This window comes from Rhinatrema bivittatum, chromosome 8, assembly GCF_901001135.1.
Source record: "Rhinatrema bivittatum chromosome 8, aRhiBiv1.1, whole genome shotgun sequence".
Lineage (NCBI taxonomy): Eukaryota > Metazoa > Chordata > Amphibia > Gymnophiona > Rhinatrematidae > Rhinatrema > Rhinatrema bivittatum.
This window is the reverse complement of record NC_042622.1, coordinates 48,684,120-48,705,971: the sequence shown is the minus strand read 5'-3', so window position 1 is coordinate 48,705,971 and position 21,852 is coordinate 48,684,120. Positions and strand designations below refer to the sequence as shown.

Below are 21,852 nucleotides of genomic sequence, written 5' to 3'. Positions count from 1 at the left end.
CACACAGCCTTCAGAATGCTTTGGAAAAGAAATAAAACAAGACTGGGTAAATATTGCCAATCTTAATCCTTTTGACTTTTAGTTGCCTCTGAGCTGTACATCTAGCCTCTCTGCATCTTGTATCTAAGGTAAGGTGCGTGCAGTTGTACAGTAGGTGGCATAAAATATAAAGTGATACTGAAAACCGGTGCAGCCAGGGTTTATGTTTGGGTTTAACACAGCAGTTGACAGCAGATAAAGACCACTTGGCATGCCAAAATTACCCTATGTTAGGGCTTCCCAAAGCTGTCCAGTGATGTTTTCCCGGTAACCACAATGAATATACAGGAGAAAAATGTGCATAGACCCAGTCTACAATGTAAGGATATTTATCTCATGCATTTTTGCTGTGGGGGCCCTAGGACAGGTTTGAGAAGCCCTGGCCCTATTTACTGTGTCCCTGGTCAACACCCTCCTTCATATTTCTACAGACAAGGCTATCTGTTAGTACTTTATTCATCTTCAGCCAATTCTTACTGAAAGGCTTTATTGAATTCTAGATGGCCCACATCCATTACATCACTCTGATGGAGGTGACCAAAGAACTCAATCACGTTTGCTTGACAAGATCTCCCTCCTCTGATGGCCAGCAATGCAAAGAGAGCCATTTCTTGTTTAGGATCATTTTATATTAAAAACTTAGCAGCCTCCAAACCTGTGTCAGCAAAGATTCTTGCACAAGTCTCTGGGCTGAAGGCTTACAAACATCAAATGTGTACTTTGATCCCATAAGAACAATCCAGCATCCCCCTGCTAAATTACAGTACAATTATTTATGATTATAAAGCATTAGTGGAATTCATCTGTGAGTGGTACTGATAGCGAGCAAAAAAACTCCTATTTTGCAGTTCTGCAAAAACATTTAGACTGTACATCCTGACTACAAAACTGTAAAAGTACAGCTAAAGGATTGTAAGGACAAACTTTCTATTTAAAAAAAAATCTTTATTTAACAAAAACAGAGGTTGAAAAGTTATTTACAGTAGTCTATTGCTCAATAAAGTTACAGTCAATGACAACTACCATTCACATCACCCCCTTCCCCACCCCATCATGTCAGCCACTTTACATCCCAGTAAGAGGTCTAGCCTTAGCCAATAAGCCATTCATTACTCACAAAATAAAAAAAATTAAAAAAAAAGATGCCCAACAGGATGCAGCAGCATGGTTCTGCAGATAAAGAAAAAAAACACAATGAGAAATGTTATTCTATTCCCACCCCACCCCTTAACCCATGTAACATTACAAAGGCACAGCCAGGCCTCTGAAAAAACTGGTTTGCAAACCAAGCTTCTCTGCCACCAGCAGAATTAGAAAGATAGGGGTGGGGATGGAGCTGGGGCTTATTGAACAGGTGTTTATTGCACTTATCAAATTGTCTAAATAGCCTTGGTTAGCAACTAAAGAGGTATTCAAACAGCATGCTGGAGTTTAGCACATTTGATTGTAGGCCAACCATTGTAGAGAGACTTATCCAGCAGTAGTCATGAAGAACGTTTAAAATAAAAATTTGTACAGTAGCTGCCTCTTCCGATGACACATTTGGGATCAGATTCTTAACTGATAACATCAGCAAGTACAGGAGGGGAGGGAGGAAACGAGAGCGAGACCAAACACAATAGTTGTTCCAGGACATTGAAAGGTGGTTGAACATAATGATCCTCACCGCCCCCCCCCCCCCCCATTTCAAAAACAGTACGTAACTAGATGAAAAATATCCTTAGAACAGGAATTCTTCCATTGCAAGGAGCACACTGCATGTTAATGACTGCCCCCACCTTCACCTTGGTCACACATGCTCCAGCTACAGTTAAATGTGCCCATTACACACTTATAAATGCTGGATTCTGACCAACAGAAAAAGGCAGAGCCGTTTATGACCAACACGTGCCTTGTTTTCTGCTGGAAGTGGCCAATGACATCCTGCAGTAAAACAGACTGAGAATTTAAAGGTACAAATTGTGCCTCAAAATAAAAAGTATAAATCAATACACATCAGTTTGCATGGCAGTGGAGGAGAAGTTATTGAATTTAAAAATAAATCCACAATGTGTACCATCATGAAAACCTACTCTTCCCTGCTACTGAAGGCAAGAGACATTGTCGTAGCACCTCCCATCACATTGTGCATTATTCCCTTCCTTATTTTATTAAACCTGCTACATAGTTCACACTCACACCTTCTCCCCCCCCCCCAGGTTTGGACTATGTTGGGTTCAATGGTAGTCTTACTACAAAAAAAAAAAAAAAAGCCATATAGAATCTAACATCAGTATTCATGGCATAGAAGAATTACACCATCAACTAGGATTGTTTCTTGTAATCGTGTACATTGCCATCTTTTGTTCACATTGAATTCAAAAGAATGGAGGAATTGTAATGCCAATCAATCAATGCTGACACCTGGTTACTAATGTCAACCCAGTCACCAAATTCTAAAGGCTACAGGGTAAAGAGCTGCAAAATAAAAAAAAATAATAATAATCAAATCTACCTGAATTTGCAACTCAATTGTTTATTTCTACACTAAGTCATTTGCTTATTTAAGCCTCAAAAGTCCAGTAAATTCCTCACCTCCAATAATCTGATTGGCTGTCAATGTTAAACCAGGAGACTTGGGATCAGCTCTAGTAGACGTTAAATACTCAGGGCCTCTTGTTTCACAGGGACCCCAAATGTCTTCTCCAAAGGATTCTGGGGCCGTGGAAAGAGAAGGGACTATTTAATGCCTATATTATGGCTCAGAGACATATTCACTAAAGCGCAGTAACCCACACTAACCTTAATGTACCCAACACAGGTTTAGTGAATTGGCCCCACTACAAATAATGGAGCCACTGGCAATTAATACACATTATCATTAATGAATATGCCTAGAGATATTCTAGTGTTACACCAGGGTACTACAAGACATCAAATGGAAGACATATCAGCTATACCCCTCAAGGAAAGAAAGCCAGAAACAGGTAAGGTGGTGTCGTTTTACGATATCACACCATAGGTTATCATTTATTCACCTGAAATTTATTAGCTCGATGGCCCATTAATAAGTACTGTTAACTGCCAAGAAGACTTTGATCCTACGACAAGCTCTCAGAGCAGTAGTACTGAGTGCATGGCGCAGAAAAGCAAACAGTTGCTCTTACAGCAGCACCTAGTGTAGGGCCAAAGGGCAGCAGTGGATACAGCACCAAATAGAATTGTCTGACTTTTTTTTCAGCTACCAAAAAAAAACAAACTTTAAAATGTAAGGTAATGGGAGAAATACCAGAGACTGTACATGATGGTTCGCGATGGAAGCCAGATGGATAGGAGTGAAAATTAGATCTTTGCATGGGGGAAGATAAAAGGCAGGAAAAAAAAAATCCTAAGTCTTGATTATAAGAAGATTATTTTGTCAGTAATTAAACAAAATCTGAAGGGCAAATAAAATGGATGAAAACAAAACAAAAATCACTGGAAGAGGTGATGGCAGGTAGGTAATGCAGGGGAACTATAGACAAAGTGGGACATTAGGTCCTGTTCCTTCTTAAGCATACTGACCATTAGATGGTGCTGTGTCTCTGAGCACCATAACACCGCATGCAAGTGCAGTGGCCCACACAATAACAAGGTTTGCACTTCCTGAAGAAGATTGGATATGGGGACTTTCAGCTCAGTTCTAGTGTAAACATGATCAGGAGCCCCTTTCTGTCCCTTCCCCCACATCTTTTTTCCCCAGACTGAAATGAAGTTCAGACACAAATGTTTGATAGCCTTAACGCCTCCTCCTCTCCCTAGTGTAACATTTCAAGAGTTCAGTCCCCTTCAGTTCCACCATCCATTCCCACCCCTTGTTGTTATCTTATCACCTCACTGCCACAGCATCCAAGCCCCCCCTCTCAGCCCACAGATCAGAGAGAGGGAAGGGAACAGAGGCCTGTACTCACAGCAGAAGCATCTGAGCTTCAAAATACAGTTTAAAAAAAAAAAAAAAAAAAAAAAAAGAGTGAAATTCTGTTTCTCAAGGCCTCAAACCTCAGAGACAGGAAATCTAGCCTTTTTCCTCCTGCCATACAGAACTGGAATGACATTTTCTTCTTTTGCTCCTCTTTAATTTCCATTTGCCCCTGCCTTATAATCCTCTTGCAACTCCCACCTCTCAAAGCCATCCAGTGAATTTTATTTACAATAACTCCAAGACTCACAACCAGAAGATTAAAATAGTGAACCCCTTTTGGTATATACTGCCGGCTGGGGAAAGTGGGAGCTCAGGGGGCACTTGCAGCCAATAATCTTATCACCATCTCAACCTTAAGGGTGATCTGCAAACAATTATGCCTTTTACTTATACAGTCTGATTTAATAGTAACTCTGCTGGATTGATCTAACTCACATTATATGAAAAATTAAGCCCCTTCTTTCTAATAGCTGCTACCTGACATCACAACTGCCAAACAGTAGAGGTGGAGAACCAGTTACTTATACACAGGACTGAACCTTTCTGCTAAATATTATTAAAAATCTGCTGGCCAAAAACTAAACCATGAAATTTTTTAGATTGCCTTTAGAATTGGTGACACGAAACACAACAAAATCACATTCATTCTGGGTTCTGAGCTACTATTAAGAACCTGCCATAGAGCTATACAATCAGATAACCTCTCTCTGAAAGGAGGCGTAAGGGGGTATTTCAGAGGGAGCCAACCCAGAAGACTTTAAGCACAGTAACAGAAATTCAATAACTCCGCAGCCAATGGCAACCATTAAAACAACATTTGCCCATTAATTTCTGCAAGTAATGACATCTGTGACCAGCAAATTGTAGTCATTGTGGTGGTTACCGCTTATTCTAGCCCACTGTGCATATTTAGAAACATGCCCTGTACTTACAGCCGAGGCAACTCATTTCATTTAATGGCTTTTTCATATTATTGCAAATAGTTAACAGAGCACTGGAACAAGGGATCAAAAATTAACTGCCTCTACTGCCAGAAATGGTTCCATGAAATGTATTTGATATTTGCTACTTCTATGATGTAATATCTGAAATGGGTGAACAAGAGGTAACGTTATCTGGAGAGGGCAAGCCAAGTCCAGCCACTGCAGTATCTTTTCTCAAACTGACTCATTTAAATCAGCTAAAAGTTTAAGCTCCTGTTTAAAAGCAAACAAAAAAAAGCACAGGAGAATGGATTAGAAACACAGAAGACGAGACAGGAAAATAAAGGATTTGGACAGAACGTTTTCTCTCTCTCAAGATCTGCCCTGTAGTGATGATGATTTTGGAAGACACTGCAAAATGCAAACTAGCATCCATATGGTCCCACCTTCAGAAGCTGGAGTAGGTCAGATTTTACAAGTCTAGATTCATGAAGAAACTACCAGCTTCCTTTGGCAAAAGTATAATGCGCTCAATCATCCTTACAAAGGGTGGGGGTGAGGGGGGGGGAGGAGAGGAGAGTCACCTCTTCACTAGTTCATAAACCAATGACCATTTCTTTTTTTTCTTTAAATATAATATAAAATGTTTTGCCAGTTGAAGATGTAAATCCTGGGAGAGGGGAGGCTTCCAGTACAGTCCACATGGAAAAAGGTTCAAAATGTTCTTGGTCCTAAAATATTGCTCACTTCTGGCATATTCTCCCTGTAAAGAGGAGAAGGGGCACAGGAGGAGATGCCACATCACAGCGTGTATCAGAAGGGGGGGGGGGGGGGGGGAAGGGAGGGTATTTGTCTCTCTCCCCACTGCCATTGCTTTTGCAAATAGAAAAAGTCCACTAGAGAGTACTAAAACAAACAAAACAAAAAAAAACCTCCCACAACTCCAGCAATAAATCTCGAACAAAAATTGTAAAAAGTTACATTGGAACTATTCAAACAAACAAAGATTAATTGGGATTTCTGCTACCCACTGGCATTTCTCTGTGCAACAGAGGCACCTGCTCACTCTGACGCTGCGATTCTAACTCTGCGGCTTTCTGCAGTGCCACTTCCACCAGCAGCTGAAAGCTGCTGAAGTCCTGGCCAAAGAGCTCTGGTGGCGTTGGTGGTGGCGTGTTGAAAAGTCCTGTGGTGGGGCTGCTTGCATCTGTTCTGGCCAGCAGAGACGTGGTGCTTCCGGGCGGGATGTGTGGTTTGGGATGATCCAGTTGCACTCGCCGTTGGCTGCTTGGCTTCTCAGCCAAGTCTGTACTGTGGCTGCCAATCATGGCAAGGTTGCCAATCAAGGGCTGGGATCCAGGATGGCAGATGACCTGTGGGCCGACTCCCAGGGACAGTACATTAGTGGGGGTGGTGGCCGTGGTAGACGCATCAGAAGAAGCACCTACTGCTGCGACAGGCGGTACCACCAGCAGACCACCACCTGGGGTCCCCCCTCGAGGCAGGATGACCTCCGAAGTTTTACCTCCTCTTCGCGAAATGGTAAACTGGTTAGGATCCTTTCCATCCTTCCGCAGCATATCCGGAAGGAGTCGCCTCCTTGCGTTGATGAACCAGTTGCAAATCTGAAAGAAAGTCCAAATTAATCATCCAATTGTTGTGCTAGAACTAATCAAAGATACGAACAACCCTAGAAGCATTTACTGACACATACAAGCATCATTCAGGGATAGCTGGAAATATTTTTGGCCTGTGACCTTGAAAGTGTGTAAGGGCGCCACGCTCTAGAAAGGAAAAAAAACAAAAACAAAAAAAACCCACACACCCGAACATTATCTGTTTTAATGTTTTTTTGCTAGTATTTTAGTTGATAGTTTCAGTGCTGTGTATGTCGTGTAGCACTATAGATGTGTTCAGTAGTAGTTTTATTACTACATTCATGTTGTATGTTATGCTGTAGACCGAAGTGCTGTATTATTTAAATTTATATTGTGTATGGCTGTCATGTGCGCCACACTGACTGTGCAGGTTGCAGAATATAAGAAGTATGAAATGAATAAATCCAAATGGAATCTAAATGCACCTCAGAAACATGAATGCAGCCACCTCTGAGATGGAAAGCATCAAAACCAATTTAATGGCAGCTATTGTGATTGAGAAAGAGAGAAGGAGCCAATACTACTGTTCTCTTTGCTGGGCAGAGGGTACAAGACAGTGTCCATCCACTTCCTCATGGGCAAGGGAAATCCAATTGAAGTCTTTCCTTACAATCTAATGAAGAAGGTGGAGGAACCAATAGCAGAAAATGTAAATAATCTGACTTAAAAAGCAAGCGGATGCATCAACCTATAAATAGAAAAAGGCGAAGCAGCATTTCCTATCAAGCTTTGGGATGTTCCAGCTACTGAGTCACAGCATGCAGGAGAATGTGCCGAACACGTTTTATCTGCAAGAGGATAGCCATGTTCAAATCAGTAATAGCAAAAACAGAAGCTGGTGGCACCTCATGGTCTCAGATTAAACTAGGACGTCAGCTTTCGAGGACAAGAATCCATTTTCTTGGATGCATCTGAGGAAGTGGACTCTGTCCTTGAAAGCTCAAGCCTCAATAAGTCTGTCTGGAAAAAGGATCCACCATACTCTGTGACCTTTCAGTTAGGTGCAGCTGCTCTGGGCTACAAAGTCCTCCCTCAGCATCATGGACAGTCTATAAGGAAAAGCAAGGCAAGCAGGGCGGTAATGTGCTAATCACCACAAGGTACAGTTTAGAGAGAGAGGGGGTCATTTTCTGCAGCCCACGTATGGCTAAAGTCCGGAGGAACAGATTTTATCCCAAATTTTCAAAGCTGCATTATGCAGCTGAAAATTTGCAGGTGGCCCCAGAGCAGACACGCACATGCACACAGGAAGTTATACCAGCTCCCCAACAGATGTAGCTTCCTGCATGAAAATAATAAAATGTGGGTGGTGACCAAGAAAGAGAGAGAGAGAGGAATGTAAAGGTAAAGCCAAATCAAACAGTGTACATAAAAATCTGACTGCTAACCAGTCACTTAAATGTCATTTAAACACAAAAAAAACTGAATAGTAAATAAACCAATCAGTAAATAATAAATAATGACAAGTCAATACTAATGAAGGGATAAACGTTAATGGCCTTTAGCAACATTATTTGCAGAACTCAAACGCTGCAACTGATGGAAGCCTCTGGCTGTATGGGTATGCTTTACCATTCTCTATCACACAGCAGTAAGCTACACATACTCTTTCACCATTTTTTATATTTATATAGTATAAAAACATTGTTCTTTTCACTCGCGTGCTTGGCTAGCCCCTCCTTTGAGCTTTTTGTACATTTACATGCATGCTTTTGAAAATTGAAATTAAGAGCGCAAATGCTTTCCCCATCCTAACTCCACCCCCCTGGAATGCATACTGTAAGCGTGAGAAAAAGGATGTGTATATTTCCCCACAACAGCCCCCTCCCCCAATATTCCTAATCCAATTTGCATACAAACTGGAGTTTATGCAAAAAATTCTTTTGAAAATGTCCCCCTACCTATACAAGCAGAAACCAACAGATTCTAAGACAACCTTGATTCTACATATACATATTGATTCACATTCAAATCACCCAGGGCACACATTTCTTTGCTACACACCTCCCTGAGAAATTGTGTCCCACCCAACTAAACTACAATGATCACATCCCTGCCTCTGTCCCTTGATACCCCTTAAGACAGCCAAAAGAACTTCCTTTAAAAACTGGAAGAAAGATCCATCTAAAGCAAATAGGAAAAAGCATAAGCACTGGCAAGTTAAATGTAAAAAACTTTGATAAGCAGGCTAAGAGAGAATTTAAAAAGAAGCTGGCTGTAGAGGCAGTCTGTTGGACTGTTAGGTGATAGAAGGGTTAAAGGGGCGCTTAGGGAAGATAAGGCCATTGTGGAAAAACTAAATTAAATTCTTTGCTTTGGTGTTTACTAATAAGGATGTTGGGGAGATACCCGTTCCAGTAATGTTTTTCAAGGATGATGATTCAGATGAACTGAAACAAATCATAGTGAACCTGGAAGATGTAGTAGGCCAAATTGACAACCTAGAGTAGCAAATCACCTGGACCAGATGGTATACACTCCAGAATTCTGAAAGAACTAAAAAATGAAATTTCAGCTCTATTGCTAGTAATCTGTAACCTATCATTAAAATCATCTTTTCTATCTGAAGACTGGAGGGTGGCTAATGTAACCCCAATATTTAAAAAGGGCTCCAGGGGTGATGCAGGAAACTATAGACCAGAGCCAGGAAAAATAGTGGAAACTATTCTAAAGAACAAAATCACAAAACATATCTAACCAAGGGAAGTCTTGCCTTACAAATCAGCTACATTTTTTTTTGAAGGGGTTAATAAACATGTGGCTAAAGTTGAGCCAGTAGATGTAGTATAAGGTGTTTGACAAAGTACCCCATGAGAGACACCTAAGAAAATTAAAAAGCCAGGGGATAAAAGTCAAGGTCCTTTTACGGATTGCAAACTGGTTAAAAAGATAGGAAAGAGAGAGTAGAAGTTAGCAAGTAGCACGTGTAAAACAAAATCGGAAAAAAATTCTCACACTCAACCCACAATTAAGCTTTGGAATTAATTGCTACAGAATGTAGTTAAGGAAGTTAGCATAGCTGGGTGTAAAAAAAGGTTTGGACAAGTTATTAGCCAAGCAGACTTAGGGGATCAATTTTAAGACACGCATGCATGCGTCATGTGCATGCAGTTCCTGGCCCGTGTGCACATGGACGTGGCTATTTTATAAACACTCACGCGTGTTATAAAATATGATATCCGAACGCGCATGTGCGGATGGTTTGCCACCTCCGCATGTGGGGGGTGGGATTTTAAAAGCCCACGCGTGGCGATGCAATCATGTCTCTCCCAGTACCCTCTAATTAAGGAGCGGACTTAGAGGGAACTTTCCTATGTCTAGGCCTACCCTTCCTATCTCTTCCCCTCTCCTCCCCGACCCCTACCTAACTCAAATTTTTTTCCACGTGCCAGTCAGTGAGCCCACCCCCACCCAGACCCCGCCCCTTCTGAGAGGTGATAACATGTGTGGCTAGCCCCTTTAGAAAATGCTCACAGGGCATTCAGGGCCCAGCATTTGCACGCATCGGCCTTTGAAAATTTTCTTGTTAGGGAATAGTCACTACTTATGACTATGCAACAGCAGCATGGGATCTATTTATTGTTTGGGATCTTGCCAGTACTTGTGACCTAGATTGGCCACTGTTGGAAACAGGATCTGGGCTTGATGGACCCTTGGTCTGACCCAGTATGGCAATTTTTCTGTTTATATGTAATCTCATAAGCTTCTCTTCAGATAGAACGGAGGCTAAAAACATGGAAAAGAAAAATTAACACCTGTAACATCTTGGGTTGGCCCCATGAATCAGGCTGCAGCACTGTACTAAACCTCTTGTCTGAGAAGGCTCCAGAACATGCTTGAAACTTTCAATCACTCAAGCCCAGGAGAGTGGGAAGGCATCTGCCATTACTAGGGTGACCCTTGCTGGCCACAAAGCAGTGCTGAAGGCTGGTCTCTAAGGTGACATCCCCTCCGGGTTGACAAGGGTCCTAGTGTTGCTCCGGCAAAGTGTCTGGGGCAGAAAGATGATAAGAGAGGGAAACATGGGAGGAGAGATGAGAAGAGAATGTAGAGATTTCTAAAGAAAAAAAACTGTTCAGTGGAAGCCTGTGATCTTGTTACATGTCCTATACGGATAAGAGATGTGGGCCACTACTAGAAATCATCCAGACTCCTGAAAGTGTGAGATATAGCTAGGGCTTGTGGCCAAGGTCTCTGTCATTTCCTTCATACCAGTGCTACCCATGATTCCCACAAAGACACTTCAATATTTAAAAACCAAATCTCATTTTGTTTCAGAGAGGCCATTGATATCCCAAATATATAGCACACAAATCTACTGGTATGGCCTTTGATATGCAAACTGTTTCAATTGTTACAGGCTAGGGTGTGCATCAGGATGTCACATGGAAATGGAGGAATTTGCCTACAATTTGCTGTTAATTGACACCTTCAAGTGTTTTCCATTCAGTTGCTTCTTTACATTCCTAGGGTGGGGGAGGGACATTACATCCCAGCAGGGGTCATGCCTTCCTGCTTCTCTTACAAGTAGCACAGCCAAGAGCATTCTCAAAAACTAACAGGGTAAAAAAAAAAAACAACCCACAAAGTAAAAATCGATGATGTGTTCCTTTTCTACATGTATGGCAAAACTAACTTTTAAATAAATTTGACCATTCATACCAGGCCACAGAGCTTACAAAAATAGTTAAAGATAATATCTCTGCTAGATATAAAGAGAAATTTAAAAAAACCCTAACAGATCAAAGTCACAAAGCTTTCAGTAAAACAGTCAAAATACTGTTTTTAAAGGGTATGCACTGCACATTTTCTTTTTTTCCCTTATTTTTTTTGTTTCATTTAATATAAATTAAATATTAACCCAGAACTATGGGTCTTGGATTGGGCAGAATATAAGAATTTGTAAATGAAAAAAAAAAAATCCCCATAAAATACAAAATAAAAAATGGTGTCAGAACTTGGATTTTATCCCCTCCCGCCAACAAAAATAAATCCAGGACTCCTTTCTCCAACCCTTTCAGCATCTTACCCCATTTGTTGGCTCCAAATGTGGCAGTAGCAATCTCCTACTGCTAGTTTTCAAAATGGTGCTGGTGACCCAATGCTCGCACCGTTTTGCAGTGTAGCCTGTCGACACCATACAGCAAAATGGCACAAACACCAATTTGAAAACTAGCCACAGCAGGGCAGAAGCGACTGGAGATCACGCCTGCTCCATTTGGAGCCAACAGATCGGGTAAGAAAGAAACCAAACAAAAATCTTGTATTCTTTTTTTTTTCAAAAAAATGAAACACATCTACTAGATTTGCCTTCCGCATTGGAGAAAAAAAAACTCACCGGATATTTTAGAGTGACAGTATTGTGAAGCACACATTTTATGCTCTGCCCCAGAGCAGGGAACTACTTACGGTATTTTCCCTGAGAACAGAAGAATTCTTTCAAACTGCTGTTTGTGCACTGAACTGAAAGATATAGTGCAGTTTTATGCCAGTACAAAAAGTGATCGTAGCTCTCAGCATTAGCAGAGGCACCCCAATCCAGTTGGTATTTAAAACAAAATTAAAATGAAAACTGTTGCATGTTTTAATTTGCTTTAATATTTTACTATGTAATACAGGGTATATTGTTCTGGGGAAGGTTTTGCTTTAGTTTGGCAATTGTCTTTCATTTTTATCTTATTGTTTTAAAAGTTGAATGATATTTTATTATTGGTGCATAAGTTTGATTTTTATCATTTGGATTTATCTTTTGCCTTTGTACCTCACCTTGGGGTGCCTCTGCAGTAAGACGAGTAATAAATATCCCAATAAAATGAGAAAAATTACTATGGACCAAGAGTTATTTCAGTCTTAACAAAATATTGGTGTTTAAAAGCTTCCCCAACAATTATCATTCTTAGTTGTTTTTGCCAAAAGATGCCCCCACCAACTTCAGTTTAATGGCTGTAATAGATCGATTTTGTCACAGGTCAAGAATTTAGGAGTCTGGATTGAGCCCAATCTATCACTTTGTTTTCAAGCTAAATCTGTTGCCAAGGCAATATTTTTGAAATTTTGTATGATTCAACAGCTAAAGCTTTTGCTGAAATCAGATTTCTGTTCTGCATTGCAAGTTTTGATTCTCCCGAGTCTAGATTATTATAATGCCATCTATTTAGGAGGACCAGCACACATCCTCAGGTCGCTTTATTTATTTTATTTATTTATTTATTTAATTTTATATACCGGCAACCGTTTGCACATCGTGCCGGTTTACAGATAACTTAAAACAAGGATATATATAGGCAAAGCCTTTACAAGGAACATTGTGTAACCTAGAACATAGTAACAGATCAATAACTAAATAAATAACATATTACACCTGTTTTATAAGCTCTACAACTGGCTTCCAGTACCCTAGGCAATATAAAGTTCTTTCATTGATACTTAACTTGCTAAACATCTCCATGCCATCCTTGGCTTAGTGCAACCTTGTGCATTTACAAGCCCTCTCAGATTATAAAATCAGTACATCAAAATCTTTTAGAGGTCCCTTCTCCCTCTCTAGCCTAGGTTACAGAGACATGTGAGCGAGCTTTCTGTGTCTGGCACTGTTCTATGGAATTCTCTGCCAGAAAATTTACCATACCTTTAAGAAGTTATAAAAACTTTTTTTGTTTATAGAGGCGCTTGAGGCCAGTCTGATCCTTTTGTTTGTAGTAGCTGGCCTCCTTTCTATGTTTCTAATGGCTTGCTGTTTTGGTAGTTTTTACTGGCTATTTTTTTTGCATTTTATGTTTTTATTAATTTGTATTTTATTTTGTTTCCCACAGTTGATTCATATGAGAGCTGCATGCAGGCATCACACCAATGCATGTAAGGCATGCAAACTAGAATCAGAGGAGGCTTAAAAAACAGGCATATAAAAACAGGACTTGCGAACATACTGGTGTGTACCAACTATTCCAGAAGAGAAATAAAATGGAAGAGCAAAAGAGGAAAAAGGATAGGAGTAAGCATTTGAGCTAATATACAGACAAATTAATATTTGGAAGAATGCAGCTACCACTGCTGTTTTAGCCAGGTATTATGTAGTAAGTCATTCCCATCATAATGTTTTCATGTTGGTGTCAAGATGACTGGGGGAGCTATCTGCCTACATTTTACATAGATTCAGTTTTTTGTGTAAATCTCTTGATCAAAAAACATCCCAAAGTGTGTCCTGTGCAAGGTGATGGAAGCATCTGAATTACAGATCATGCCGCTGTTGACATTCGAAGGTTCTTGGTTTAGGGGGAGAAAAGGAGAGAGACATCTTAATGTCACCAAGAAGCTTGAAATCTAGATAACATTTTGGAGGAGAAAAGGCAGAAAAATTGCTGCAATATGAGAAGTATCTTTTCTAGAAAGGGAAAACTAATAATGTAACAGAACTTTCAGTGGGATCTATTCACTACTCACTTCTAGAGACTGGATGGCTCAAGGGACTGGACACAGCATAATAGAGACTTTCACTGTTCAAATGCCAGCTCAGGTGGCCTATGTGAAATGAGCCAGTGCTCTCAGTTCAGTTCCAGGGCCACAGCAGAAGTGTTCACACTGTGGGGCGGATTTTCAGAGCCCTGCTCGCCTAAATCCGCCAAAAACCGTGCGGATTTAGGCGAGCAGGGCCCTGCGCGCCGGTGAGCCTATTTTACATAGGCCTACCGGCGCGCGCAGAGCCCCGGGACTCGCGTAAGTCCCGGGGTTCTCCGAGGGGGGCGTGTCGGGGCCTGTCGGGGGGCGGGCCTGAACCGCGCAGCGTTTAGGGGGCATGCCGGGAGCATTTCAGGGGCGGACCCAGAGGCGTGGTTACGGCCCGGGGCGGCCCGGGGGCGTGGCCGCGCCCTCCGGACCCGCCCCCAGGTCGCGTCCCGGCACGCAGGAGGCCCGCTGACGCGCGGGGATTTACGCCTCCCAGAGGGAGGCGTAAATCCCCCGACAAAGGTAAGGGGGGGGCAAAAGGAAGTTCCCTCCGAGGCCGCTCCAATTTCGGAGCGGCCTTGGAGGGAACGGGGGTAGGCTGCGCGGCTCGGCGCGCGCCGGCTATACAGAATTGATAGCCTTGCGCGCGCCGATCCAGGATTTTAGTGGATACGCGCGGCTCCGCGCGTATCTACTAAAATCCAGCGTACTTTTGCTTGCGCCTGATGCGCCAGCAAAAGTAGGCCTATTCGCATAGTTTGAAAATCTACCCCTGTGGTTCCTGCCAGATTCCCATGAATCTGAGAATTCTACTACACATCTTGTCACAGACTTATGATGAGAAACAGCGAGAGAGAATTACTCACCTGCAGCACAGACAGACTGGTCTGCCCAGATAAGCTGAGCTTCTCCTGCTCTGAGGGGTAGGCGTTAAACCTATGCTCATACAGCCAGTCCCGCAAGATTTTCACAGACTCCTTGGGCAGGTTTCCTCGCCTCTTCCTCTTATTGGACTGGGGGAGGTCAAAAGAGATTGAGCTCTCTTCATCCCCCAGGTCACTGTCTGACATTGTGGAAAAGTCTACATGCTTTTCCTGGCTAAATGCTAGGAGGAAAAAAACAAACAAAAAATAAATAAATAAAAAACAAATTGATATAAATCTCAAAGAACAGCTTATTTAATGTTTAAAATGTATATACCACATAACCTGTCAAAAAATAAGTGACTTACAATAGTTCACATAACAAAACCAAATACAGAACATAAAAACAAAAAACACACTAGACTGTACAGACAGCTCTCCACCCATCATCCACCCCACAATCCATCACTTATCAGACCTTATTGATATTAGTGCACAATTTTAGGAAATAGATGTAACAACCAATTTTCACAACCGTAAATAATTACAGTCATTCCTAGTTACCACAGGTAAATCATTCCAGAGTCAAAGAACAAGAGCAGTAAAAGCCCACTTTGAACCTCTACTAGTTCTATGTGACAGATCTAACTGTGCAGACTTTGATGACTGCATAGGCTATCTAGAATTATGCCAAACAATTTGGAGGATAAATATTGGCCCCTTCAAATATAAGCTATGAAAATTTAAGCTAAAAATTAAATTAAGCTAACAATTAGCTAAAGTTTTGCCCTCCCCACTAATGATAACCAGTGCAATGAGGCCAACATCGGGAAAATTTGTTCCCTTCTAGGATTTCCCACATACCAGTATCACGGTGCTATTCTCAATCAGCTGTAACTTTTCTGTCAGACACCCCGGTAAACCCTACTCAACCTTATGAGAGGATCCAGCAAATGTGCAATGCAACACAAGCTTTTATCATCACCTCTGGTGCATAAAATTCCCTTAAAAAAAAAAAAAAGGGGGACAGACATTTAAATCAACAGCACTCCAGCTTTTTCTGAAATAATTTTGGTGAGTTACCTGGACAAATCATGTATTTAGATGCCCTTTGGGCTGTACACAGGGAAGGTAATTTTGAAAGGAATTACACGTATATATGTAAAATACTATCGTAGCGCATAAAATTTAAGGGCAATTCAATGGCATATACTGCAGCTAATTTCAAAAGCCCATTTACACTCAATTTTAAGCCTCTAAATGCTTTTGAAAATTTCCCCCTTTGTATTTAGAGATGCCTTCATTTTAATAATTTTTTGTTATTCAGCTGATCACTGAGAAATACATACATGAAGTAACAATGATCAGCGCTTGGTGACACACAAGACAGCAACTCGGTATTTAAGATAAAATAGATTTATTATTCAACATGTTGTGCATCAAGTTTTTTGCTTTTTTTGGCGCTGGTGGAGGGGCAATTTGTTGAAATTGATTTCCTTTTGTGCTTAAACACCATCTATAAGTGCTGTGTAGGAGCAGGCATCAGACTGGCTTGTATTGTAGATAAACATATTACAAGTGCATGGTATGAGGCATGCATGGAGTTGCAGAGAGTATCAAAAGAGCTTGAGCATTACCATATTAAAAAAAAAAAAAATGCATCCATGATCTCCCTCTGCTTCTTCCATGCCTTCTCCACCAAGAAATGGAATAGTATTTGCCTTTCAATGGCTGATTCCAGTGGGTCAGTTGCCTATAATCGCAATGTGTAAACTGTATCTTGGTGCTTCTCAAACCTGACCTGGGGACCCTATAGCCAGCTGCTTTACAGGAGACTCACAATGAATACGCATGAGAGAAAGACAAGCATACATGTGGAGATCTAGCATATGAAAATGTATCTGATGCATATTCATTGTGAATCTCTTGAAAACCTGACTGACTAGGATCAGTGGGACAAGTTTGAGAAGTCCAGGCACAAGGTAAGGCCTTATGAAATATGCCAGTGATGTTTTAATCCAACAAGTTCAGTCAATTAAGGCCACCATACCAATCGCTTTTGTCTCTTAATGTTCCAATAATTTGTCTCATTCTCTTTTTAATAGCTTACTCATGTGTTTGAAGTCACTAACAGTGAAAACCTATGAGATGCTAATACAAGTACTGAGATGGCCTTGCACCCTGGAAGAACTGGTCAGCAGAAGATACTTCAGCCATCAAGGAAGATTATTACAGCTTGTTCCGCACACCTTGTATAAGAATTCTTATCCAATTAGCCATTCAGAATGGAAAAATGTAAAAATTGCTCAGCCTGAATGTTGATTTATCCCCAGGTTCTGTTCTGATGCATTATTTATTTATTTAAGAAATGATATCCAATGAAGTGGGTAGCTACTTTCATATTTAACAGTCCAGGAAGAGGGTCAGAAGTCCCTGAGTCATTAACAAATAGAGAGATGCTGCTATAATTAATTTTTTTATTCTGAAAGAATAAATTATAACATAAGGATGCCAGAGGAAAAAAACCCAAAAAAAAACCCAACTCTGGTTGCTGTGGAGATTCATGTTTGTTTATAACATCAAGCACCTCGGAGGCTATTAATTCCCAGTCATGCAACCATCGAGTAACTGCAGGGTCACACAAGTGTTCCATCTGGGCCACAGAATCTCTCATTCTCTCAAAGAAAGTGTGAACCCATCCATGCTCAGCCTGTGGCTCGGAAACCACATTTGGGTGCTCAGAGTATTCTGTGTGGTTATTTTACACCACAAAGAACTTCAAACCACACAGAATCAGAACTGACACTTAAATGTTAAGGTCACTTGAGTGAGAGGGGTGCCTTTGAGATTTGAGTCACTCTTAAAAGCAGCTCACTGTACAGCTCTCTAATAACAGAAAAGTATAAAAAAATAAATAAATAAGGATGGGGGCTCCCTTCTCATAGGTGGAAGCAGAAACACAGATATGCTGAGCCCCTCTATAACCAACCTAGGGCTAGGTGTACTTGGCATTCCCCACTCCCAGAGGCACAAAATTAAAGAAACCCTTTAGTACATAGGTCTCCTCCTGGAGTGCTAACAAAAGCAAAGGTCCATGGTGTGCTGCACACAACAAACCCTCTCTATAATCAGCAAACTGGATGCCTCTGCTGGGAAGGCCTCCATCACTATACTAGAGTGCGCAGAGAGGAAAGCAAAGAAATCAGAGACCATCAAGCCCTCCTCCCCTCCATGATCTGGCGCAAGTATGCTCCAGACCTAAAGTGGACAGGCACCTTAAAGGAAGCAAAAGCACTGCTCAACAATCCATGCTAGCAGCACATGGCCTCTGAAAGGATGTGCTTGTTCTAGCTTGTCAAATGAACTATTAAAGCCTGCATGTATTTCTACCTTTCTATATACTGCTAACGTTATCTAGCACATTACAGAAGAGATCTGTAGACAAGTGATTGCAAGCCTACAGCAAAGCATCTGCAAATCATGCAGGTAACAAGGGGTGAAAAGGTTTTACTGACTTCATGGAACTTGATTTGTTAATTGGTGAAGCTTGGAACTAGAACCACAATTTTAAGTTTGTGTCCAAGTATTGTTGTTAGTAAACCGGTACGATAAGACATGGTCTTGAGCATCGGTATATTAAAAGAATTTAAATAAATAAATAGCAGGTGAAACATACCCTACTTTCCAAAACTATCACACTTTCTATTATTGTTACTTTCAATGTCAAATTTTGACAGAGCAAAAACCTTTTTATTTAAATTCCAAATACTACTTTAATCTATTATGTCCCCCTCAAGTCTTGTAACACACTGTGGAGTATGGGCAAGACTAAAAAAAAAAAAGAAAACCAAACAAACAGTTTGGCAGTCAAATCAATTTCCATTTTTTGAGGTAGAAAAGAAAAATTGTTTTTTGGAAGTTTACTACCACCCTGCTTATAAAATTCACTTTCCAGATTTTTGCAAGTAAAACCATTCTTGCAAATGGGATAAGATGAAGATGATATTAACCACAGATTAATTCAGATCCTGAACTGTCAAAATCATGTTACTTTCAACAAGGAGAAGGTTTGCAAAGGTGTTTTAATAATTCATTCAAAATTATGATTTTAATATTTAAATAAACAAAGAAAAAAAATCAAGAAAATTTGATCTTCTAAAATTGTTTTCTTAATTAACTGGTTGAATCCTGGAAAGAAATCTCATATTAAAAAAAAATGATACAAGAAGTCCGACACGTGGTTTAAAAAAATAAAATAAAAAAAAAGTTCAAATCTTAGAAAATGAACATAAGTATTGGCATTCTCCCACCTCCCTAAACAAACTGAATCCAAATCAGCAGGGAATAATGCGCCTCTGAAACAAGGCGAAAATGCCATTGTGTTCTCCCTAATGGGATCTTGTTCCCCTCCCTCCGGCAGTCAAGGGGGCGTCTGAGGCCGAGCATGTGAGAAACTCCGAGTATGGATCCAGCCTGTGCCAGGGCCTGGGAGAGAAGCAGCCTCCCCCTCCTGCATCCACTTCACCACCGGCCCCTGGGCCGGAAAATGGCAGCCCCCCCCCGTCAAACAACAACAAAAAAAAGTAAATTAACCAGGAATTTCAGGAAGCTAAATTAAGTTTCATTTTCATATTTAGAACTTTTTTTTTTTTTTATGAACAGCTATTTCCCTCCCAACATCAAACTGTGATATTTGAAAAAAAAAAATTTTAATTTTTTTTTTTGCTTAGCTCTTTAACGGATTCAGAAAGAAACAAGAAGAAAAAGTAAGTAGAGATTTAAAGTGGAAAAAAAAAAGTTTACACACAAAACAAGCAACTTTTTCTGTTTGCCATAACAAAAGCCCCCTCCCTCACATTGGCTCGGGGAGGAGGGGGGGGGGCGGCGAGGCCTGCTCTAACAGACACAATGTGCAGTTATTTTTCAAACTGCCCCGAGCCTGAATCTCTAGAAGAAAAAAAAAAGAGCCAATATCTTTTTTTTTTTTTTAAATTAAATGGATTTCAAACCCGATAGAAAATATCAGCACAGGGAGGGAGCGGGGGGCTTGCCACTCTTTAAAAAAAAAAAAAAAAAAAGTGCGTGGGGGGGGGGGGGGACGACCGAAAAGCTATTTTTCTGTGAAGAAAAATAAAGGGGGCGCGAGAGAGGCGCTCCCCCCACCCCCCAGTGCAGCTACCCCCGACCCAAACCGTCTCTCTGCCGTTTGCCCTTTAAATCTCTACCCCCTACCACCAGCTCGATCACAAAACAAACTTTGCTGCCATCCCGCAGACTCCATGTTTTCCCTCCCCCCCCCCCTTCTAAATAAAAATTCCGTCTCACCCAGAAAATTCCTGCCGTCTCTTTCCATGAGGGGCTTTATTTGGTTACTTTGTATCAGCGGCGCCCGGCAACAAAGGGACGGGGGGGGGGGGGGGTGGAGGACGCAACAACAATGAAAAAAAAAAAAGAAGTTTTCTGGCGCTGCAGAGGCCGAAGTTTTTTCTCTCTCTCTCTCTCTCTCTCTCTTTCTCTCCCTCTCAGTGACAGATGCCTGCACAGAGTTTTCTTTGTTTCCAAAAAGAAACAGGAACTTGCGCGGGCTCCCCCAGCCCTCCTCCCTGCTTCTTCACCCTCCCTCGTCTCTCCACCATCAACCGCCCCCCCCAGCTGTCACTTCACTACAAGCCTCAGCAAGAAGCACATAAAAACATAAAACTTTGCGTTTGTTTGGTTTGAAACGGAGACGGACGGGCTCCCTCCCGTTATTTTTGCCGAGAGATCCGTTTGGAGAAAGTTGTATTTATTTATTTTTTATTGTATTCAGAGTTGGGGGGGTTTTTTTGGGAGGGAGGGGGGGGGAGGAGAATAGTCATGAAGAGTTAGTTGTATGTTCATTTCTCCTGCAATAAATGTAAACAGACACAAAAGCCTGCCCTCGCTTTTCCGCCTCTCTCCTTTTTCCCCCTTTCCATAGCTGAGTGATGTGAAGATTGGTTTGTTTTTCTTTTTTCCCTAAAGTTAGGGCTCTTACTTCCCGGCTTCCGATCTATACTGTCGGGGGAGAGTTTTTTCTGCGTACCCCTCCCTACCTGGATCTAGAGGCGATCTGGTTAGCAGTAAAGCAAAAGAAAAGTTATGTTCAAACAAAAGCCACGTGAGCAGCGTTGCAGCACATGGCAATGGCGCGCACGGATTTCGCTTTGTTTTAAACAGGGGGAGAAAGAGAGAAAAAAAAAAGCAAACTTACTTGACTCCTGGAGCTTGATCGCCGGCCTCATGTTGCTAGTTCCCCGGGCCTGGGGTGATGGGGCTATTGCACGTCCTTTAGGGAGCGAAGATCTCAAAGCCCCGTCTCTCCTGGGGAGAAGAGGGGCGGGGGGTGTGTGGGAGAGCTTTAAACTGAGACCGAGCTGAACGTGTTTAATACCTGACACCGTCTGACAGCTCGGCCTGGAAACCACCTCTCGGCGGTGACGTCACGGACTCGCTCCCCCTCCCTCCAATGGCTGCGTCTGCTGCTGCCGGACTGCACCGCAAGAAAGACTGAGACTACAGTTTTCAAACTAACACCCCCCCCCTCACACCCCCCCCCCCAGAGGTGGGACCAGGCAGAGGAAAGTCAGCTTTCAAACTGAACCCCCTCCTCCGTAAAGTTTGGAGATTGGGAATCCAAAATCAGGCAAAAGATCGACAACCCCCTTCCCTAATTAGGAGCTGGAAACTAGGAGGTGGGATAGAGCAGAGGATCAACAGCTTTCAAACTGCCTCTACCTTAATGAGACTGGGAGTGGGATCAAGCAGAAAGGGTCAACGGCATTTCGACAGCCCCCCCCCCCCCCCCCTTCATGGAGAGAATCAGATTTTAAACATTTCTCACTAAATTCTGGAGGCTGGAAAGCAGGATCCGGCAGAACACCCCCGCCCCCATTAAGAGCTGGAGACTGGGAGGTGGGATCAGACTTTTGACTGTTGTCAAGGAAGTGGGGGATGGGAGCTGCGTT

The 21,852-nt window shown here is 41.8% G+C and overlaps 1 protein-coding gene across 2 annotated transcripts; it reads right to left on the bottom strand.

Moving 5' to 3' along the window:
- Positions 1-970: 970 nt before the first annotated feature.
- On the bottom strand, positions 971-21,293 carry TGIF2 (TGFB induced factor homeobox 2). Of its 2 annotated transcripts, none has more exons than XM_029613258.1 (3): positions 21,099-21,293; positions 14,870-15,108; positions 971-6,527 (listed from the first exon to the last, which is right to left on the bottom strand). In XM_029613258.1, exons 1-3 carry the CDS (start codon positions 21,127-21,129, stop codon positions 5,910-5,912), a joined length of 888 nt encoding a protein of 295 aa, XP_029469118.1. In that variant the 5' UTR covers positions 21,130-21,293; the 3' UTR covers positions 971-5,909. The 2 variants fall into 2 exon arrangements, with proteins under 2 accessions (XP_029469118.1, XP_029469119.1); XM_029613259.1 differs by lacking the exon at positions 21,099-21,293 and adding an exon at positions 20,192-20,310.
- Positions 21,294-21,852: the final 559 nt, after the last annotated feature.